The sequence below is a fragment of the Podarcis gaigeae genome (assembly GCF_964106915.1).
Source record: "Podarcis gaigeae genome assembly, chromosome: 16".
NCBI lineage: Eukaryota > Metazoa > Chordata > Lepidosauria > Squamata > Lacertidae > Podarcis > Podarcis gaigeae.
In genome coordinates this window covers 9890393-9911929 of record NC_139693.1, presented here as the reverse complement: position 1 = coordinate 9911929, position 21537 = coordinate 9890393, and the positions used below count along the sequence as shown (strand labels likewise).

Genomic DNA, 21537 nt, shown 5'->3' with positions numbered 1-21537 from the left:
GAACTGCCGACCTTCTGATCGGCAAGTCCTAGGCTCTGTGGTTTAACCCACAGCACCACCTGCGTCCCTCCATCTCTACCTAGGAGGCCCTTAATGGTGGCTGAAAGTGACTCACCTTACTTTCTTTTGGGGGGGGGGTAGCAGCTATCAGGGAGTGGGGGGGGGGTTTCCTGCGGGGATGTCTGTTCTCCTTACACACTGACATTCAAAAGAAAACCAGGCATTGCAACTTAGAATCATAGTGAATAATAGTGGAAACCATAGTGTTATGTTCTGGGTGTGAAATGAGGCTTCCCTAGGGAACCGTGAGGAGATTTCAGGTGTGTGAAGGATCCATTTTAGGGACCTTCCTGGAGAAGCAACATCCAGAAAACAAATGCAGTCAGTCAGAAGAGAGCCGGGTGCGATTCACCATTCCGTTTAATGTTTTTTGTTTTTAATATCACAACAATCCTGAAGTGAACAGGCAGATCTACACTATAAAATCTTAAACCTGCACGAAAACAGTTTTGATTGCCTTAGTTCACCCCTGCCCACCCCCCTCTGTCCCACCCCCCTCCCTTTCTCCCTTGGAGGGGGACTCTCAATTCCCCCCCCCAAACAGGGGTGACTTATTCATCCCATTGCCCTTTCACACCCTTTGCCAAAAATCCAGAAATCCACGGTTTGCAAAACCCAAGACAGATTGGAAAAAACAGACTTTGACATCATGTAGACAAGATAAGAGATGGGACTCGATCCAAAAATGAGGAGGGTGAGGCACCTGTGAGGCCTTGCAAGACTTGCAAAGTTGGGGAGGGGGCTCTTTGGAAGGGGGGAGCTTTAAAAAACATTCAGTTCAAAATTGGAGTCAGACCAGGAGAGACGCGACAGGTGCCAATCACCCCATCGCTGGTGGTGGGGTGTCGATGGAAAGATGTAGGGGGAAGAGCACAGATGGATTACAGAGTTTTAAAAAGGGAGATTGTATGTGATTAAAAACATCCCTAATTCGTCCATGCATCAAACGAAACATCCTTACCTCCTCCACAGATGAAAATTCCTGCCCCACAGGGAGCTAGGTTCCTTCAGAGTCTTTGGGGCAAGCATCCCAACTGGGAAAGCGCCCCCCACCCCAAGGCACAAGGACACAGAGGGACCAGAAAAGATGTTGGGGCATAGCGGGGGTAGGAAAAACAAAGGACCTGATGAAACAGAAAGACATTCCTGCCCCCCACAAGCACACACAGTGCAGCTTATGGGGGCAGCACCCCGCTCTGTCCCGTCCCCGTCCCCCACAAAATTATCTCCACAGCAAACGTTCTACGAGGGGAGGTCTACGACAGGATTGCGGTCTTTCGAAAGGCAGAGTCTCTTCTATCCGCTGGAAGGTCCATCAGCCCGCCATCAGTATGGCCCGCGAGCGGAAGGGCGGCCATTTTGTTGTAGGCCCCGGGCATCCTCCGCCGCTTTCAACAGGCGCTCAGAGGCCCGTTTAGCGGGAGGGATGACTGTTCTCGTGCACCGGAGGCAGCCTCCCGCTCGGTTTCCGCCTCCCTCGCGCCAAGAGATGCCAAGAGACACTCAGTCCATCTTGGAGAAGCCGCCGATGGTGACCTTCCGCTCCTGTCGGTTGGCCACCAGCTCCTGGAGGTGCAGGGCGCCGCCGCCGATGAAGCAGAAGGCAGGGCAGACGGGTCCCGAGCAGTCGATGCCGCACTCCCAGAGGCTGCGGAAGGAGACGGCGTCGAAGAACGTCACCTTGCCCCGCTCATAGTCCAGGCAGATGCCCACGCGGGGAGGCAGCGGCACAGTGCAGTTGCCGGGGTCCCGCGAGGTCAGCGCCACGCCGTGCGAGAGGAGGATCTTGCCCATGCCGATGGTCAGGAAGGCGAAAGGCGGCGCCGTGTCCAGGGTGGTGTCCTCGGCGCCGCTGTCATGGCCGCTGTCAGGGTCGTATCTGAGTCGCAGGGAACGAGGAGGCAAGGGGAGAGGAGGAGTTAGGACTCAGAGCAACAAGTCCGATGGCACGTGAGCCTAGGAAGTTGGCTCGCACCGTGGTCAAGGCCCCAGCCCCCTGGGAACCTCAGGGTCTTCCTTACCATGGGAGCTGGAGTCCAAGAACTACAGCTCCCACCAGCTCCGAGCCAGCCATGGCCGAGGTGTTTTCAGACTCCAACTCCCATCAGCCCCCAGCCAGCCTGGGCCGAAAGATAAGCCTTCGCAAGAAGCGACTGACGGTTAATCATCGTCATCATTTATTTCTTATACGCTGCCCATCTGGCTGGGTTGCCAGTCAGATCAGACAGCTTCCAACAAGACATAAAGGGACAAAGCAAACATTTAAAAATTTCCCAAAAAACGGGTTGCCTTCAGATGATTCTAAAAGTTGTACAGTTATTTATCTCCTTGAAGGAGCGTCTCCACCCTCATCATTCAGTCCGGACACTGAGGTCCAGCTCTGGGGGTCTTCTGGTAGTTCCCTCCCTGCGAGAAGTGAAGTTACAGGGAACCAGGCAGAGGGCCTTCTCGGCAGTGGCACCCAGCCTGTGGAATGCCCTCCCATCAGATGTCCAGGAGATAAAGAACTATACAACTTTTAGAAGACATCTGAAGGCAGCCCTGTATCAGGAAGCTTTTAATGTTTGACGTTTTGCAGTGTTTTTATTATGCTGGAAGCCACCCAGAGTGGCTGGGGCAACCCAGTCAGATGGGTGGGGTACAGTATTATTATTATTATTATTATTATTATTATTATTATTATTATTATTATTCCAACTGGAAGCGGTCTTAAGGATCATCTAATCCAACCCCCTGCAATGCAGGAACACGCAGCTCTCCCATATGGGGATTGAACCAGCAACCTTGGCGTTATCAGCATCACGCTCTAACCAGCTGAGCTATTGCAATACAGCAGTATTTCTATTTATACCCTGATCAATAAGCTGATCAATATTACAGTCAATATCCTAATCAATATCCCTTCTGCAATACAGTTTGGTGGAGGTTTTTCTGTATACAGTGGTACCTCGGGTTATATACGCTTCAGGTTACAGACTCCGTTAACCCAGAAATAGTACCTCGGGTTAAGAACTTTGCTTCAGGATGAGAACAGAAATCAGGCTCCGGCGGCGTGGCGGCAGCAGGAGGCTCCATTAGCTCAAGTGGTGCTTCAGGTTAAGAACAGTTTCAGGTTAAGAACGGACCTCCGGAACGAATTAAGTACTTAACCCGAGGTACCACTGTATATATAAACTTTATGAAATTAAAAACACAATTTCCTTGAGAATACCTGCCCCTCTTCCCCCTCCAGAACAGCCGCTGCTCACCTGGGGCTCACAACATCCTGGGGTACCTGGAACCACTCCTGCAACTTACTCTCCAGCCCGACGCCCACCTTGACCAGGTAGGAACTGGGGTCCACGCAGCAGGCCCAATAGCTGCGCCCCTGGGTGACGGCCACGTCCCCAATCACCAGGTCGATCGACAGGTGGCAGCTGGTCATCAGCCGCTCTGCGGCAAACAGCATGGGCAGCCCCGGCACGCTCCGGACGGCCCGCTGGTCCTTGCTGATCGCCAGGCGCTCCCGGTTGAACCCCCACCGGTTGTCCAGGAAGAAGTTCAGCACTTGGGAGAAGGCGAAGGTGGGAGGCAGGCACAAGGAAAAGGAGAAAGAATCTTAACTAGGAAGAACCCGTCCCCCCAAAAAAGCTGCTGAGGTGTAGAAACTTTAGACACATCGACACTTTAAGCAGCCATGATTCTCCCCCAAATAACTCTGAGAACTGTAGTTTGTCAAGGGTGCAAAAAGTCATTAGGACGTCCCTATTCCCCACCACAGAGCTACAATTCCCAGAGTTCCCTAGGAAGAGGCACTGATTGTTAAACCACTCTGGGAATTTGTAGTCCTGGGAAGGGAATAAGGGTTCTCCTGACAACTCCTAGCACCCTTAAAATATTAAGAGTTCCCAGGATACTTTTTGGCTTTCTAAAGCGGTCTGATGTTGCTTTAAACCTACAGTGCAGATGGGGCTCATTCATTCATTCAAATATTTGTATACCGCTACATCATTTAAAAATAGCCAAGTGGTTTACAGCAGTAAAACTGTGAACCACCCCGATGAAGGGCCGTATACAAATTCAATAAACAATAACAATAAAACAAGAACCGTACAGGACAGTGATACCTTGTTTCTTGAGCAGCTTAGTTGTTGAACAACTTGGAACCCGAACGCTGTAAACCCAGAAGTGAGTGTTTCGGTTTGCAAACTTTTTTTGGAAGGTGAACGTGCTCCAATTTGAGTGTTACACTTCTGATTTGAGTGCCACACTTTCTTTCTGAGTGCCACACGCTGAGGACTGTCTGTTTATGCTATTTATTTTGCATTTTTGTGGTGCTTTTTTTGTTTTGTTTTAGTGACTATGTGGAACCCAGTTCAGCTACTGGTTGCTTGGTTGATTGATTGATTGTGTGACTGCGGAAATGGATAAAAGCTGCAAAGCCACTTTAGACAGTGCATGTAAGAAAAAAGATACATTTTCATTTTTATCATCTACAATATGTGTTTCATTGATTTTACAGTACAGTGCATTGGTTTTGCTTTCATTTTATGGATCAATGGTCTTGCTAGATAGTAAAATTCATGTTGAATTGCTGTTTTAGGGGTATTTTTTAAAAGTCTGGAACGGATTAATCCGTCTTGCATTACTTTCTAAGGGAAAGCGCGCCTTGATTTTGGAACACTTTGGTTTTGGAACGGACTTCCAGAACGGATTAAATTTGAGAACCAAGGTACCACTGTAAAACCATAAAAAAAGTTTAAAATATTTTTCAAAAGCTTGAAACAGGCATGAATTAACCATTGGGGAAGGACGCATTCTTCGCCGCCTGCCTGGTGGGATAGGAAAGTTTTCAGCAGGCTTTTCAAAGTTGGCACAGAAGGCGTCTGCCGAATTTCATGGGGCAGATAGTTCCACAGGACCGGGCCAATGGCTCGAATGGCTTGGTTTCTCGTTGTTGCCAACTCGGGAAAGGGCTGACGACACGCCTGCAGATAATCTCAGTGATTGAGCTGGTCCCCGAGGTCCCCTGGACCCAAAGAACCTTGAAGCTGGTTCAGTATTTCCAGGTAAATGTGCCCAGGGCTGCCCTGGTTGTCAGAAAGACAGACTGCCTATATTTTTAGGAGGGTCTTACCCATAGCTGTCAACTTACAGATTTGAAAATAAGGGACCAGCAGCTTTGAAAAAAAAAGGGACCAGCAGCCAAAATAAGGGATTTTAGTCAACCAGTTAAAAGGGACCAGATAATTTTTGGAGAGCAGCGCTGGTTTTTAGCCCTTCGTTTCCAGAGGTTGCTGCTCAAGACACCAGCCGATGAAACACTGCAATTAAATAACTACAAGCAGCAACCACTTTTCGCACAAAACGAAGTCCAAGCTACGAAGATGCTGCTGCAGTTCTGTATCTTTTCTCTCGTGCTCCATCTGCAGCTCTCAATTCCATCAGGTGGGGCGGGAGGAAGGGGGGGGGGAATAGCGCCCGAAGTAAACCTGCAGATCAGACCATCTATGCTAGTCTACCACTACAAATCTATGGGAGAAGTGCTTGCGGTCCTTCCCTTGTAGCCCTTGGAACACCTGCCCACGCCTCTTCCTCCTCCTCCTCTTCCTCCTCTCTCTGAACTGCTTTCTCTATGGTTGCCCTCGCTCTCCTCTCAAGGCTCCTCAGCAATTCATAGACCATGCCAGGCTGCCCATCTCATTCGGGTCCTTCAGCAGCACAGCTGCAGTACAGCCTAGTGGGAGCGGGAGCGGCGGTGACGGGCAGAGGGGAGGCCCCAGGCAGAGACGCTCAGTTCGCCGGCGGCGAGGAGGATGGTGGCGGAAGGGCCTGAGGCTCCCACCAGTCCCGGTGGGGAGGGATTCCTGGGGGCGGAGGCTGGTGAGAGGAGGCCGGAGGAGGGCAGACCGGGCAGCCAAACAACACAGTTGGAGCCTCCCTCCTCCCTGGCCGGTAGGGAGGGAGGGAGAGGAGCTGCTTCCTTTGAAACCCGGGAAATTTAAGGGACATCCATCAATAAGGGACAGCAGCGGGACATGGTGCTGGAATAAGGGACTGTCCCTCCAAATAAGGGACGCTTGACAGCTATGGTCTTACCGGGCGCTGGCGGCGTGTGCAGGTAGATGTCCTCGCTGTAGTCTCCGAACCCGGCCTTGTTGTACCCCTTGACCCGCAGGACGTAGACGCAGTCGGTGTCCAGGTACTCCACCATGGCGCTGGTGCCACGCACCTCCTCACGGCGCTGCCACAGCTTGAGCGCCTTCCCTTTGGGCTCGGCACGCCGGAACTCCACCGTGTAGTGCCAGGCCGCCGGCGAGTGCTGCGGCAGGCGCCAGCAGAGGAAGATCTGGTCGTAGGCGTAGGTGCGCTGTGTGTCGATCACGGGGGCCTCCGGCGCTGCGGTGGGGGAGAGAGAGAAAGAAGGAGGGAGAGGGGGCAAAGACAGGCGATGTCAGGCGCCGCCACGGACAACAGGCAACGGGCGCTCCGCACGGACCGACAGACAACCAGCTACAGGCTAAGGGGGTTCCAGAAGGCGAAAAAACGGGGTGGGGAGGAGAGCTGTCGGGAAGACGGGGCAAGCTGCTGAGAGACTCCGGGGAGCAGAAAGAGGCTGAGTGCGAGAGTCGGGGAGCAGGGTGGGAAGGGAAAGGGGGAAGAAAGAGAGGAGGAGGAAGAGGAGAGGAAGAGCGGTGGCATCGAGGCAGGAGGAGACAGACCATGGCTGGATAGACACGGAAGAGAAGGAGAGAGCTGAGGCGATATGGTGATGGCCTTGAGAGGGCCAGGACATCGATGGAGAGGACTGGGGAGCCAGATATGAGTTTCCCCTACTCCTGCCGTAGGACCCAAAAATGAATAAAAGGGGACTGAATGATTGCCGCAAGTCCCTTTGAGTTGCTTTCAGTAAAAAATGAAGCGACTAGTAAGTTTCATTCGGCCCAGAAAGTGAGGTCCATCGCCGAGGGCCTTCTGGCGGCTCTCTCACTGCGATAAGTGAGGTTACAGGGAACCAGGCACAGGGCCTTCTCAGTAGTGGCGCCCGCCCTGTGGAACGCCCTCCCATCAGATGTCAAGGAGATAACTGTCTGACTTTTAGAAGACATCTGAAGGCAGCCCTGTATAGGGAAGTTTTAAACGTTTGAAGTTCTACTGTATTTTAATTCGCTTGAATCCGCCCAACGTGGCCAGGGCAACCTTGTCAGATGGGCGGTATATAAATTATTATTATTATTATTATTATTATTATTATTATTATTTCTTGGTGATGATGGGGAAAGAGAAACGAACCCTTTTGGAAACAAAATATGCAACTTAAACTGCAGTCCACCGCAGGAATTGGTCCCACTGCATTCAGTGGGGCCTAGAAAGGCAACGTGAGTTAATTAACCTCAGATTTTTTTGATCAGTTTGTTGGTTAAATTGGAAGAAGACTGTAATATTTTGCAGAGGAGGGAGGTGATTTTCAAAAACAAGATTCAGGCGGTTGTATCCAGTCACCAGTGTTAGGCCCCATTGAAAAATGAATGGATATGACATTTGTTTCAATGCGTGTAAAAATTCAGTTAGATGTAACCCGGGACCTCTAAAATGAAAAGGGTGAAGGAAGAAAGCCAGAGAATTAAAAGGGTATTATCCATGTTTTTGTTTGGGCACCAGGGAGTAAAGTTGCTTGAGAGTCCTGGCCCCTTCAACCCAGACCGCTAATCGTCAAAAAATCAAAAAGTGTCTTCTTCTGGGAGCACCACTTTCCTCTGGGTGGCTCCATCCTGGGGCGATTCAGGATTACCTCAGCCCTGTCCAGGCAAACCCTGGATCAGCCCCATTCAGTTCAGGATCTGGGATTTGTCTAACGCTGGTACACAGCCCTACGCAACCTCAATTCTCCCCAACTGGTGTTCAGAGGCCTAATGCCTTTCTACGATGATTTTGCTGTTGATGTCCTCCAGAACACAACAGATCTCCACAAACTACAGGAAGTCTCTCTCCGATATGGAACCGTCTCCTTCGGGAGGCGGTGGGCTCTCCTTCCTTGGAGGTTTTTAAGCAGAGGTTGGATGGCCATCTGTCATGGACGCTTTAGCTGAGATTCCTGCATTGCAGGGGGTTGGACTAGATGACCCTTGGGTCCCTTCCAACTCTACGATTCTATTATTCAATGATATTTACACAGCTGAGGCAGCTCACCAACTCGATCCTGGTATTTTGTCACCTCAGGCGACTGCCTGGCTTGCTTCCCAGGAATAAGGGTGGCCCCCAGTTCAGACAGGACAGAAATGTTTAAATGAAAACCAGAGGTAGCCAACCCTCTAGAATTTTGCTTTCCTGCAACCCCATTGCCTCCGGGGCTGATGGGACTTAGAATCCAGCAACATTTGAAGGGGCTGAATTGTGGCCGAAACCCCTGAATTATACAATGGAGAGTTTTGGCAGAAGCCAAGATACAGTGGTACCTTGGGTTACAGACGCTTCAGGTTACAGACGCTTCAGGTTACAGACTCTGCTAACCCAGAAATATTACCTCGGGTTAAGAACTTTGCTTCAGGATGAGAACAGAAATCGCACGGCGGTAGCAGGAGGCCCCATGAGCTAAAGTGTTACCTCAGGTTAAGAACAGTTTCAGGTTAACTACGGATCTCCGGAACGAATTAAGTACTTAACCCGAGGTACCACTGTTTTGGGAGAAAAGCTTTTGAGTTTTGAAACAGCAGGGAAGAACTAAATTTAGTTGGGGGGCAAGGAAGGGGCAGTGAAGCACATAGGACCCCTAGAACTCTCTACGCCAAACCAGCACCCCTCTGTGTCATGCCTTGCGGAAGAAACCGAAACTATTTCGTTGTCCCAACCGTGAACGCTTACAGTGGTACCTCAGGTTACATACTCTTCAGGTTACATACACTTCAGGTTACAGACTCCGCTAACCCAGAAATAGTGCTTCAGGTTAAGAACTTTGCTTCAGGATGAGAACAGAAATCGTGTTCCAGCGGCGCAGCGGCAGCAGGAGGCCCCATTACCTAAAGTGGTGCTTCAAGTTAAGAACAGTTTCAGGTTAAGAACGGACCTCCGGAACGAATTAAGTACTTAACCTGAGGTACCACTGTATTTGGACACCATTGACAGCAAAACCTAAATCGAGAATCAGCGGTGAGTGGGAAGGAACCCTGCGACCGAGCAGTCTTTTTTTTTTACTCTGCACGCGCTCAGAGGTGCTTGGCCCGGCCTGAGCATCTTGAGGACCTGAACCAAATATAAGCCACACAGGGGGACGGGAAGATGCAGGCGAAGGATGCAGGATGGAGGCGCGAGGGCTGGCGATGGGGGCAGAGGGAGGAGAAAGAGAGAAGTGAGAGAGTGTGTCAGGCGGCTCAGGGAGGGCTGAGGTGGAGGGAGGGGGTCAGCTGGGCGGGAAATGACTTGCCTCATTTTTTTACTTCGATGATGACTCAGCAGCAGCCAAAGCCTATAAACAAAGAGAGGTAAAGCAGGTCTGAGATGGGTCAACAGCCAGGCACGGGGCGGAGGTGGGCCGCTGGGGGGACGGGCGCTGCGCCTGGAATATCGGGTGGGCTATGGATCATGGGATGCAGGGGTCGCAGGTCAGGGGGGTGAGATGTAGCTGACCGGGGCCAAGAATCCCAGGGTGCGGTCCAGAGGCGATGTGAGATACGGGGTGGCGGGGGAATCGAACACCCACCCAGCCCACCTTGGGTCTGGAGGGGGATGCGTGAAGTGGGAATGGGATGAAGCAGAATGGAAGAGGGGGGGGAAAGCCCCCATACTTACCCTCCGCGCCCAAGGGCCGTGATCTGTCAGATCGGCAAAAGCTACCTTCCCTCGGAGAATCACAGCGCAGGCCAAGCCCCACTGTTAGGGGGCGGCCCCAGGGCTCCTGGGAGGGGGTCACCCCTCACAGGCCCCAGGCAAGGAGGAATTCGCTTGTCCTGCTACGATCAAAAACAAATCTGCGCCCGCTGCTTTTCACGCAAGGTCGGCGGTTCCTTCGGCAAACCGGACCGGGTGAGGATTTCCTCCGGCGGAAATGGCACCGGCACAGAACGCGAGGGCAAGGGAAGGGTGCCAGGACCCTGCTGCCCCATCCCTTAGAGGCCCGCTTCCTACCACGCCAAAGCCCCCTCGGCCGCCGCACATCCCGTACGTACCTTTGATGAAGGTGAGGTCCGTGAGCAGCTTCAGCTCTCGGCTGACATCCACCTGGAAGTGGCTGAAAGATGAACTGGCTGCCGGGCGGAAGACCTGGAGGGAGTCGGTCGCCCGGACGATCCTGCCGGCGGGTGGGGTGGGGGGTTTGGTGGAAGGAAAGAGGGGGTCAGGCAAAGAGGACCAGTTTCCCAAGGCAGGTCCGAGACCTACTGTCCTGCCCAGCCTTGCGTCCTCTGGGCGCTGGGCGCTACGATTCCCATCACCCTGACCCATTGGCTGTTCGCGCTGGGGGTGATGGGAGACGAAGCCCAACAGCACCCAGAGGGCAAAGGTCAGGTGAGGCTGAACCGCGGTAGAGATACACTCTTCTCTTCAATATATCTGTACTATTCTCATTATTTGTGCTCAGGGGTCATTCAGACGTGGGGAATATTGCATTAGTTTTCCTAACTACAGTGGTACCTCGGGTTACATGTGCTTCAGGTTACAGACGCCGCTAACCCAGAAATATTACCTCGGGTTAAGAATTTTGCTTCAGGATGAGAACAGAAATCGTGCTCCGGCGGCGCGGCGGCAGCAGGAGGCCCCAATAGCTAAAGTGGTGCTTCAGGTTAAGAACAGACCTCCAGAACGAATTACCGTATTTTTTGCTCTATAAGACTCACTTTTTCCTTCCTAAAAAGTAAGGGGAAATGTGTGTGCGTCTTATGGAGTGAATGCAGGCTGCGCAGCTATCCCAGAAGCCAGAACAGCAAGAGGGATTGCTGCTTTCACTGCGCAGCGATCCCTCTTGCTGTTCTGGCTTCTGAGATTCAGATTTTTTTTTTCTTGTTTTCCTCCTCCAAAAACGAGGTGCGTCTTGTGGTCTGGTGCGTCTTATAGAGCAAAAAATACGGTAAGTTCTTAACCCGAGGTACCACTGTACAATGTTTTTTTAATGTTCATTTTGCGCCCCAGTACCTGTTGCATAACAGAACCACAGCTTTTTGACCAATGTACTGGCATGTTGACTTGAATTTTTATATACACCACTGGGTGTGCCACATGATGAAACAACAAAAGGCATTGGGCCACGTTACTATCTCTCAACACACAACATTCTCGTTCCGCACATGCCTGCTTCTGTCATTATTAAAGGCATTACAAACTGCATTCCAGTTTGGTTTTCCTACTCATATTGAAATACTGCCCCTCAATGAGGCCAAACTTTCATCAGTAAAACACCACACACCCACATTCCACACTGCTTCACACATTAAACGCTCGCTTCTGTCTGAGACTCAGAAAATGTTGTGACAGGAAATGTAGCCGCCATCAGGGGTAGCAACGGAACTGACAATTCACCGTGCTAGAGAAGAAACTAAAAATTTAATTATTTTTAGTTTCTTCTCCTGTTCAATTCACAAAATGTTTAGGGGTATGCGTACCCCTGCGTCCCCTCAGAAAAAAGCACTGGCATAATGAAGGAATACCGACCCGCCGTAAGAAACCCCTCGAAAGCTGACACTTGTTGCTCGATTTTTCTACCAGAGCTAACTGCCAAACTTTCCACTGCCACATGGTGGCAGGTGCTCCTTCCAGAAACTTCCAGTGCTAGGTTTCTCACCTAGCTGCCGACAATAACTGACCAGTAAGACGTTAGGAAACACACGTTTGTGTTACCTGCCAAGAAAAAGTTGAGGGAAGCAAGCTCCCGGGGATTTAGCTCTCTCCCATTATGGTACGAACTTCCCTGGGTGCCATTTTAACTTTGTTGCATCCACACACACACCTGTTATGCAGCTGCTTGGCAGCCTGGACAAAACAGGGTTGGTCCGTCTCCTTGAGCACCTCCTGGGTGTAGCCCACCATGCCGGAGTTCTCCATCATGGCACGGTGTTCGTGCAGCTGCGCCCGCAGGTTGGAGACACGGTCCTGCCGGCACTCCTCGATGGCGTTGAGCAGCGACGACTGCTTCTCCTCCAAGAGGGCGCTCAGGCCGCGCATCAGCCGGGCCACTTCCTCCTTGGCCTGGGCACCATTCGCCTGCAGGGAGGCAAAACACGTGGGGACTGCGTTCAGGGAGGCAGGAGGGGATATACACTGGTACCTCGGGTTAAAAACACTTCGGGTTACAAACACTTCGGGTTACAGACTCCGCTAACCCTGAACGAGTACCTCGGGTTAAGAACTTTACCTCAGGATGAGTACAGAAATCGCGCGCCGGCGGCAGCAGAAGGCCCCATTAGCTAAAGTGGTACCTCAGGTTAAGAACGGTTTCAGGTTAAGAACGGACCTCCGGGATGAATTAGGTTTGTGACCAGAGTACCACTATATTGTTTATTAACATCCTTCCTAACTTGCGCTAGCAAGTTCCTTAACTTAGCAGAGTTTTGCATTCCCCTTTTAAATGCACGGCGAGTAGCTGGTTGCAGACTTGTGTAAGCCTCTTACTATTAGGTTCCTGGCAAGTTCCCTTATATCCCTCTTAAAAAGGAAAAACACGCCACAATCTTGAGTAAAGCCAATAAAAGTAGTTTACTCACATTCAGTTCACAGTTGGATCCCCGAAGGCAGACTTAGTTACAGAATATATACATGTGGATCTATCCCATATGGGGATAATCCCAGTGTCCTCTGTTGGCTGAGAGCCAACAGAGCATATCTAGCTAAAAAGACAGAGGAAGTCAAAGAGAGAGAGAGAGAGAGAGAGAGAGAGAGAGAGGCAGCGTGCCTTGTCCTTTTGTTACCTGGGCAGGTGAGGTCACACCCACCTCTAGTCACATGCAAAGGAAGTATGTCCCAGCCAGGAGGAAACAGGAAATTTCTGACTGGCTGGGCCAAACATTCCCCCACATGTCCACTCTAGGGAAACAAGGAATGTTGTACTTGACTGCTACTTATGTATCACATCCCACAAAACAGAGGACAAAAAGTGGTGGTGGCAGCAGCTCTCTGGTTTGCAGAGGGTCATCTGTGGCTCTGCTCCTCATTCAGCTACTAGAAGGGACACCAAGGATCATTCAGGAATCCCAGCTGAAGACTCCCTGACAGATGGTCATCCAGCCTCTCTTGAAAACCCTCCAGCAGATAAGAGTCTGCCACCTTCTGAGCAAGTCAGTTCCGCTGTCAAATAGCAATCACCGTCAGAAAGTTCTTCCTGACGTTTAGTCAGAATCTCCTTTCTTGTCATTTGAATCCATTGGTTTTTAGCCCTACACCCCCGGGAGCAGCAGAAAACAGGCTTGCTCCATCTCCCATGTGATAATTTTGTTGTTATTATTAATGCAGCGTAAACACCGACAACTGGGAAACACTGGCCTGCGAGCGCTCCAGTTGGAGAACAGCCTTTGCCAATGGTGTTGTGGGTTTTGAAGGCGCTCAAACTCAGGACGCAAGGGAGAAACGTGCTAAGAGGAAGGCACGCTTGGCAAACCCTCACCATGATCAACTCCCACCCAGAAACCTATGTCCCCACTGTGGAAGGAGGTGTGGATCCAGAATTGGCCTCCACAGTCACTTATGGACTCACTTTTGAAAACCGTGTTTATGGAAGACAATCTTACTCGGCTACGAGGGATCGCCAAAGAAGAGGATTATTCATATGCCGCCCATTTGGCCGGGTTGCGCCGGCCACTCTGTGTGGCTCCCCACAAAATATTTAAAGCACAGCAAAATATCAGACATCAAAAACTTCCCTGTACAGGGCCGCCTTCGGATGTCTTCTAAATGTCATATTTATCTGCTTGCCATCTGACACAATCGCCTGAAGACAGGTAATAAGAAGAACCGCAGCCTCTCTTTCTGAAACCCTTTCAAAACATATTTGGGACGAGGGAACTGGAATGACAGACGGCCCCGCTCCATCTGAAGCAGGAAATGTGAAACAAGAACAATGGACGCGAGAGCAGTTTGTACCTCGGTGAGTCGCAGGGTCTCTTCCAGCTCACTGATTTGGGCCTGGACTGTGTCTTGATTGCTCAGAATGTAAGTCAGGCTTTTGGTCAGTTTATCCTGGATGTGCAAGGAAAAGAGAGAGCGATGTGAGCAGCAAAGCATTATGGTACACATTTGACACCAAGCTCTGAGGATCCCCGATTCTGCCACCCCCACCCCACCCGATCCCTTGAGAGTCACCCACTCCTCCTTCCTCTGCCTACCCCTGCCCCACAGCCAACACACGCCACCCCAATGATACAGACCCAAAATACGCTGCTCCAGATGCGGCAGAGACGCGTACATTTGTGCCAAAGAGAACCAGAGTAGCAGTTAAGAGTGCTGAACTAGGACCTACAAGACCAAGGTTCGAATCCCCGCTCAGTCAGAAAACTGGCTGGGCAATATTGGGCTGTTTCATTGCCGGGATGTTTACTATGGAGGGACTGTCAAAAGGCAAAATAGGGGAAAGCAGCAGGAGGATGGGATATTGAATTAAATGGGGGTCTGCATGATATAGTGAATTTCTATTTAATTATAATTTGCTGATGTTTTGGCAGTTAACTTTACTGTATACTGTTATATGCTAATAGATGACTGAATATCGCTTTATTCGATGTAAGCCGTACCATTTTAAAGTTTTATTGTTTTATTGTGACTTTTTGTATTGGATTAGATTATTTTAAGGTGTGCAATCTTTGTTGTTATATTTTCTTGCTGTAAACCATCTTCGGTATAGCAATATAGAAAGGCGGTATGCAAATTAAAAGTAAAATGAAATGGAATACAGGCGCAAACCACCCCATCAGTCTGTTACAACCTAAGCTGCTCCAGATTCCACAATTTGGATGGAAAGGCCATCCCTCAGCCTATTTTACAAGCAGAAGGTTCAACATACATATCTCTGCACAGACCTGAGGATAAAGACTCCAGGCCTGAAACCCTGGAGAGCTTCTGCCAGTCAGTGTGGGCAATATTGAGCTAGGTGGACCAAAGCTTTGGCTCTGAATAAGGCGGCATCCGACGTCCCTACTGAAGCCAGCCCTATAAGCATGGAAATCTTAAGTGCTTCCTAGGGGAAGGCTGATGCAGAGTGGCAGAACATGGCATCTGCTTTGCCAAAGGTTGGAGGTTCGATTCCCGGCCCCTGTAGGTATACCTGAGAGACTTGCTGCCCAAAATCCTGAAGAATGGCTGCCAGTCAGTGTGAGTAGTATGAGGCAGTTTCCTATGCCCCTGTTTAAAACCCTGTTAAAAACTTAAAACCTTTAACTCAGAACCATGAGAACTAGAATCTTGCTGTCATATTTAAGAGAAGGGCCATAGGTCAGCAGTGCAACACATGCAGGAAGGTACCAGGTGATTGATTGATTGATTGACTGACTGACTGACTGACTGACTGACTGATTGAATTTATATCCCGCCCTATATCCGGAGGTCTCAGAGTGGTTCACAGAATAAAATCAAAATATGAAACCACAAAATACATAATCAAAATAAAAACAATAACCCAATAACACCCCCTCCAAAAAAATACATTTTAAAAGGACACGGGATCCTCACAACATTTAAAGTAAGACAATGAACAAACCTGGACAGGAGCCACTCGTTGGAAAGACCATGATGTCAGAAATGTCTGTGGCAATATTTATCAGTGAGGCAACACAAAGCTACATGGACCATTTGGTCTCACTCGCTATATGGCAACTTCTTTCTTTTTAGATTTGCACATCTAACAAAATCTTTTCGATTTTCCAATTATTTTTTAACGTTCTCAATCAGATGTAATTAACCATAGAAATAATAGACACAAGATTCCCTGACATCCTTGGACCTCCCTCCCAGGGGTTCCATGTTTAACATTTCCTGCTGCATATTTCATGTCCTCCATTTATTCCATTTATATTTTATATCGTAAGTCTCTGTTAACTCACAAGTGTTATTTCAGCCCTGTTAAAGAGCTCAGCTGTTTACAGCGCTCTTCCAGGTATAAAATAAATTTCCTCCAGTCTTTAGCAAAACCTTGGTCTTCCTGGTTTCTGATATTTCTAGTCATTTTCGCCATCTCAACATAATCCATGGGTTTAACTTGCCGTTCTGCTTTGGTGGGGACTTTTCCGTCTTTCCATCTCTGGGCCAGCAACTTCTCTACCTCCCTTTCTCAACTCAGCCATTTTATCAGAACCGGGCGGGCAGACAGAGGTGAGGATGAAGGAGACAGATTAAATCCCACAGAAAGCCTCACCTTGAGGGCCTGGTAGGCGCTGACGACGGGCGAGATCTTGTGGCCCGTGTGCGTCCGGCGAACACGGCACAGCTGGCAGACTAAGCGCTGGCAGCTCTTGCAGTAATGCGTCACCTCTTCCCGGTGTTCTGGGCACGTCAGACCCTGCGCAGGACACAGAAGGAGGCAGGTTAGTCACGGTTTTACTTTGTTCGAAGTCCCTGGCACTCACAGACACAAACGCAGGCTGCCTAATCTTTGTGGGATGAGGACTTTCCCTTTGAATCCGTTTCTGTTTCTTTAAAACAGGAAGCCTCAGACCCACGGGCTGCAAATGAACTGGAAAGCGCCTAAGTGTACCTTAGTAGCTCTCTGGGAGGGGAAAAAGGCCTTCAGGAACAAGAAACAAGACCAAGGAACATTCCTAATGCGTACCGCTTGAGAAAGGCCCTGGATTGGGAGAAATGTGGCTGCTTCTGACATATATGAAAGCATAATAAAACATTACAAAAGACTTCCCTAAACCGGGCTGCCTTCAGATATCTTTTATTTCAGATAAGTCAGATTTATTTCCTTGATATCTGATGGGAGGGCATTCCACAGGGCAGGTGCCACTACCAAGAAGGCCCTCTGCCTGGTTCTCTGTAACTTCGCTTCTCACCGGGAGGGAACCACCAGAAGGCCCTCGGAGCTGGATCTCAGTGTCCAGGCTAGACGATGGGGCTGGAGACACTACTTCAGGTATACAGAGCCTGTTTAGGGCATGGGTAGGCAAACTAAGGCCCAGGGGCCAGATCCGGCCCAATTGCCTTCTAAATCCAGCCCGCGGACAGTCCAAGAATCAGCGTGTTTTTACATGAGTAGAATGTGCCATTTTATTTAAAATGCATCTCTAGGTTATTTGTGGGGCCTGCCTGGTGTTTTTACATGAGTAGAATGTGTGCTTTTATTTAAAATGCATCTCTGGGTTATTTGTGGGGCATAGGAATTAGTTCATTTCCCCACAAAAAATATAGTCCGCCTCCCCCCCCCCCCAAGATCTGAGGGACAGTGGCCTGCCCCGCTGCTGAAAAAGTTTGCTGACCCCTGGTTTAGGGCTTTAAAAGATCAGCGTCAACACTTCGAACTGTGCTCAGAAACATATTGGGAGCCAATGTAGATCCTTTAGAACCGGTACTTTATGGTCCTGGCAGCCGCTCCCAGTCACCAGCCTGGCTGAGTTGCTGTTTCCAAGTCACTTTCAAATAAAAAGTCTTCCCTCCTGGCCCTCGGAGGAGCTGGAGGAAGCCCCTTACCTTGGGCCGGAACGTGAGCGTGGGTGGGGTGGGCTCGTGCTGGGCTTTCTGGGTACCCCACGGGTGGTAGAGCTTAAAGCACTCGTTGCAGAAGCTGGATTTGCACTCGGTGCAGCCCTTGGTGGCCTCCAGCTGCGGCGGCTTGCAGAACTGGCACATGATGGCGGCGCTGACGTTGATGGTGTGGCGGTAGCGCTCCACCACCCTCTCCAGCGTCAGGTTGCGGAAGAGGCTGCCCAGGCCCCTCTCGCCCAGGTCCACATCCCTCTGGCACAGCGGGCAGGGGAAGAGCACGCTCTGGGGGTGCAAGAGGCCGCCTCGCTTGCGCCCCGGGTATGTGCCGAAACCTGCAAGCACGGGGACACCAGAACACAAGGCAAGGTGACATTGCGCACACAGAAGATGCTTCCCCAGAAGATGCAGGGACTCCCATCAGCCTCGGGGAAACTGGCACATGGGCAGGGCTGATGGGATTTGTAGTCCGGCAACATCCAGAGGGTCACAGGTTCCCCACCCTTGTCCTAGAATCATGTCCCAGCCAATCAGGTGTGGGGAACCTGCGAGCCCTCCCGCGTCCTGCTGGACTCCAACTCCCATCAACCACAGCAAGCATGGCCAACAGTCAGAGGTGATGGGGATTGTAGTCCGTCGACATCTGGAGGGTCACAGGTTCCCCACTCCTGTCCTTGACAAGTGTCCCAGCCAATCAGGGATCACAAATGAAATGCGGTCAGGGACTGGCTTGGACGCTGAGGAGCGGTGGCTGCATACTGATGAGCGGCCACTGGGAGGAGTGGGATTGGGAAAAGGATCTGGGGGAGCCTGTAACAGCTAGGAGGCGAGAGGCAGGAGAAGCTGCAGGATTGGAGGGTGAAGAACAATTACAGGAGGAGAGAGAGATGGGTCAGGCTGGTGGAGAGTCACGGGCTTCCACACCTCCTCTCCTGCCTCGTCTCTGTCTCCACTGTCTCCCGGGACCAGAAGAGGACTGAAGTGGGAGGAGCAAAAGGCTAAAAGCAGGCGTAGTCTTCGCCTGCTTGCGTTCAGCTCAGATGGAGGAGATACACAAGCCAAAGTCAGGGACGGGGCCTCTCTGTTGTGACAACAGGTTCATCATGTGAACACCCAGGAGTAGCTGAGAGACAAAAGACTGATGGACATCCCTTTCCTTTTGACAATAGTGAAATCCTTTCCCTGGACTTTCCTCGTCTGACTGTGGCATGTAAGCAGGTGTGAGGAACTTGTGGGCCCTCCAGATCTTGCTGATAACCCAAAGCCCCTCTTTCCACTTTCCTCCCACAACATTTCCCTGGTGCCAAATTTTAATTTGTAACATCCTCGGGGCAAGGATTGCACTTGCAGCATGAACTGCAAACATTCCTACGGCCCAACCGCTTTTACCTTCAACCAGGTAAAGTTAAAGGTAAGGGACCCCTGGACAGTTAAGTCCAGTCAAAGGCGACTATGGGGTTGCAGTGCTAATCTCGCTTTCAGGCCGAGGAAGCCGGCATTTGTCCACAGACAGCTTTCCAGGTCATGTGGCCAGCATGACTGCATTGCATCTGGCACAACAGGACACTGTGACGGAAGCCAGAGCACACAGAAACACCAATTACCTTTCCGCCAGAGCTGTACCTATTTATCTACTTGCACTGGTGTGCTTTCAAACTGCTAGGTTGGCAGGAGCTGGGACAGAGCAAATGGGAGCTCACTCCATTGCGGGGATTCGAAACGCCGACCTTTGGATTGGCAAGCCCAAGAGGCTAAGTGGTTTAGACCACAGCACCACCCATGTCCCATCTTCCACCAGGAGGGGGTGCCCTCATCCTACGTGTCCCTCCCCCGCCAGCAGAGGGTGCCGCTACACTGCCCTCCTCCCCACCTGACTTGAGGAGTCGGTCCAGGCGCTCTGGCTTGGGAATGACCCGGCGGCCCAGGCGAGGGCTCCGCGTGGCTGGCGTGGAGGCCGGCGAGGTGGGCTCGGAGGTGGGGTCCGGACAGACGTAGCCTTGCTGCAGCAGGACCTCGGTGGCGCAGATGTGGCAGACATTGTGCATGCAGGGAAGCACCAGGGGCTGCTTGTACATCTCCTTGCACACTGGGCACAACAGCTCCCTCTCCATGTTCTTCATGCTGGTCTGGAGGGACAAGGAAGGAGTGGAAAGGAAAAGAGGGTTCAAGAGAACAAAACCATGATTCCTGCAAATAGAGGCTGGTTCTAACTCAACACCAGTATTATAACATACTCTGGGATCCCTCGTGGAAGGGCGCTAAGAGGTATGGGGACAACAACAAGGGGTGCTGAGGGTGTAAATGATTACCAGACTGAAAAGCTGGTATCGCTGGATCAATTTTGTTCAATTACTTAAGGCTGAATAGTTTTAATTGGCTTTTGAACGCATGTTCAATTAATTTTGCTTTGATCTGATTTACTGCATGCCTGCGCCGCTTTTCGTTCGAATGAATCCCAAAGCGGCTTACAAACAGTGAATAGCAATAACACAACACCACAAATGCAGCATAAATCCCACAGAACAATTAACAAATCATCAGCCTAACTGTTGCAACCTATGAAACACCGTTAGCAAAGCAACAACTACAAAAACAAGCTGAGCATGGCAATGAAAGCAAAAGTTGTCTTACACGATTAACAAACCAATAGGGCATTTATAATCTATTAAACAAAAATTAACGACGCTGATGAAATAGCAACCAAAAGAATAAACTGAGCACTGCTAAGTTCACGCACACGCGCTGCACACACCCTTTTTTGTTCCTGTTTTGAATTTTATCACGTTACCATCTTCCTTAGTGGGTCGTCATGCAAACCGCTATTCAAAGAATCACAGAACTGTAGAGTTGGAAGGGGCCACAGGGGTCATCTAGCCCAACCCCCTGCAATGTAGGAGGCTGCAGGAGGCTCGAACCCACTACTGTGAGATTAAGAGTCTCATGCTCTACCAACTGAGCTATCCTGACTGCTCTGAACAGTACTTTTTGTAGGGGGTGCTGTGGATGTGTTTATGTAACCAAGGCATAAACGAAAAAGTTTGGGAACCACTGGCTTAAAGGAAGGGTGGGGGGGGAGGAGGAAATACAGGGCAAAATAATAATTAAAAATAATAATTAAAAATAATAACGATAGCGGCTTCCTCCTCGCCCTGTGGAACGCCCTCCCATCAGATGTCAAAGAGATAAACAACTCCCTGACATTTAGAAGACATCTGAAGGCAGCCCTGTTTATGGAAGTTTTTAATGTGTGACATTTTAATGTATTTTTAATCTTTGCTGGAAGCCGCCCAGAGTGGCTGGGGAAGCCCAGCCAGAAGAGCGGGGTACAAATAATAAATTATTTTAATTATTATTGTGCTGCCCGTAGGAAGAACAGACCAACGGTGCGCCTTAGAACACTTCCCAGAATCCTTTGCAACATGCTTTGTTCCATGGCCAATGTGCAGGGGAGGCAAGTGTTTCCCTGCAGCGGCTAAGGGAAAGGATCCTGGTTGCTAGTTGCAATTATACCCCCCCAAAAAAACCCAAAAAAAATACAGGCTCTGCCTTGAGATTTATATTCATCTCTTCAGGTTATGAAGTCTGATGTCGCTAAAATAGCATCACCCACGCACAAGGTTTGTAAATGTACCCAAACCAAAAAAAGTTTAGCGAGAAGGGGGGGGGAACCTGAGCTGGGGGCTGGGGGGCAAGGAATACAACCGCACAAGGACTGAGCATATTCACTGCGCCAACTAACTGTTGCGAAGAATGGGGAAGGGAACAAAAAACTGAGAGAGGGAATGGAATGGAGCCTCTGGCTGGCTGGGATCCTGACCAAAAATGGCAAATTTTGTGGCATATCCCATCTGTATATTATAAGTATTAATATATCATATTTGTAGTAGT

At 50.2% G+C, this 21537-nt stretch overlaps 1 protein-coding gene across 3 annotated transcripts in view; it reads right to left on the bottom strand.

Moving 5' to 3' along the window:
* Window positions 1–398: 398 nt before the first annotated feature.
* The window catches only part of TRIM46 (tripartite motif containing 46), a gene marked incomplete at its 5' end in the record, with an annotated part of 24828 nt that continues 3689 nt past the window's right edge, over window positions 399–21537 (bottom strand). For all 3 annotated transcript variants that reach the window (XM_083715620.1, XM_083715622.1, XM_083715621.1), the window contains 9 exons: window positions 399–1939; window positions 3309–3606; window positions 6139–6438; window positions 10203–10324; window positions 11975–12228; window positions 14101–14196; window positions 16364–16507; window positions 17638–17984; window positions 19520–19775. In XM_083715620.1, the coding sequence (XP_083571746.1) occupies window positions 1564–1939; window positions 3309–3606; window positions 6139–6438; window positions 10203–10324; window positions 11975–12228; window positions 14101–14196; window positions 16364–16507; window positions 17638–17984; window positions 19520–19775 (2193 nt within the window). In that variant the 3' untranslated portion in view covers window positions 399–1563. The remainder of the gene's footprint in view (window positions 1940–3308; window positions 3607–6138; window positions 6439–10202; window positions 10325–11974; window positions 12229–14100; window positions 14197–16363; window positions 16508–17637; window positions 17985–19519; window positions 19776–21537) is intronic.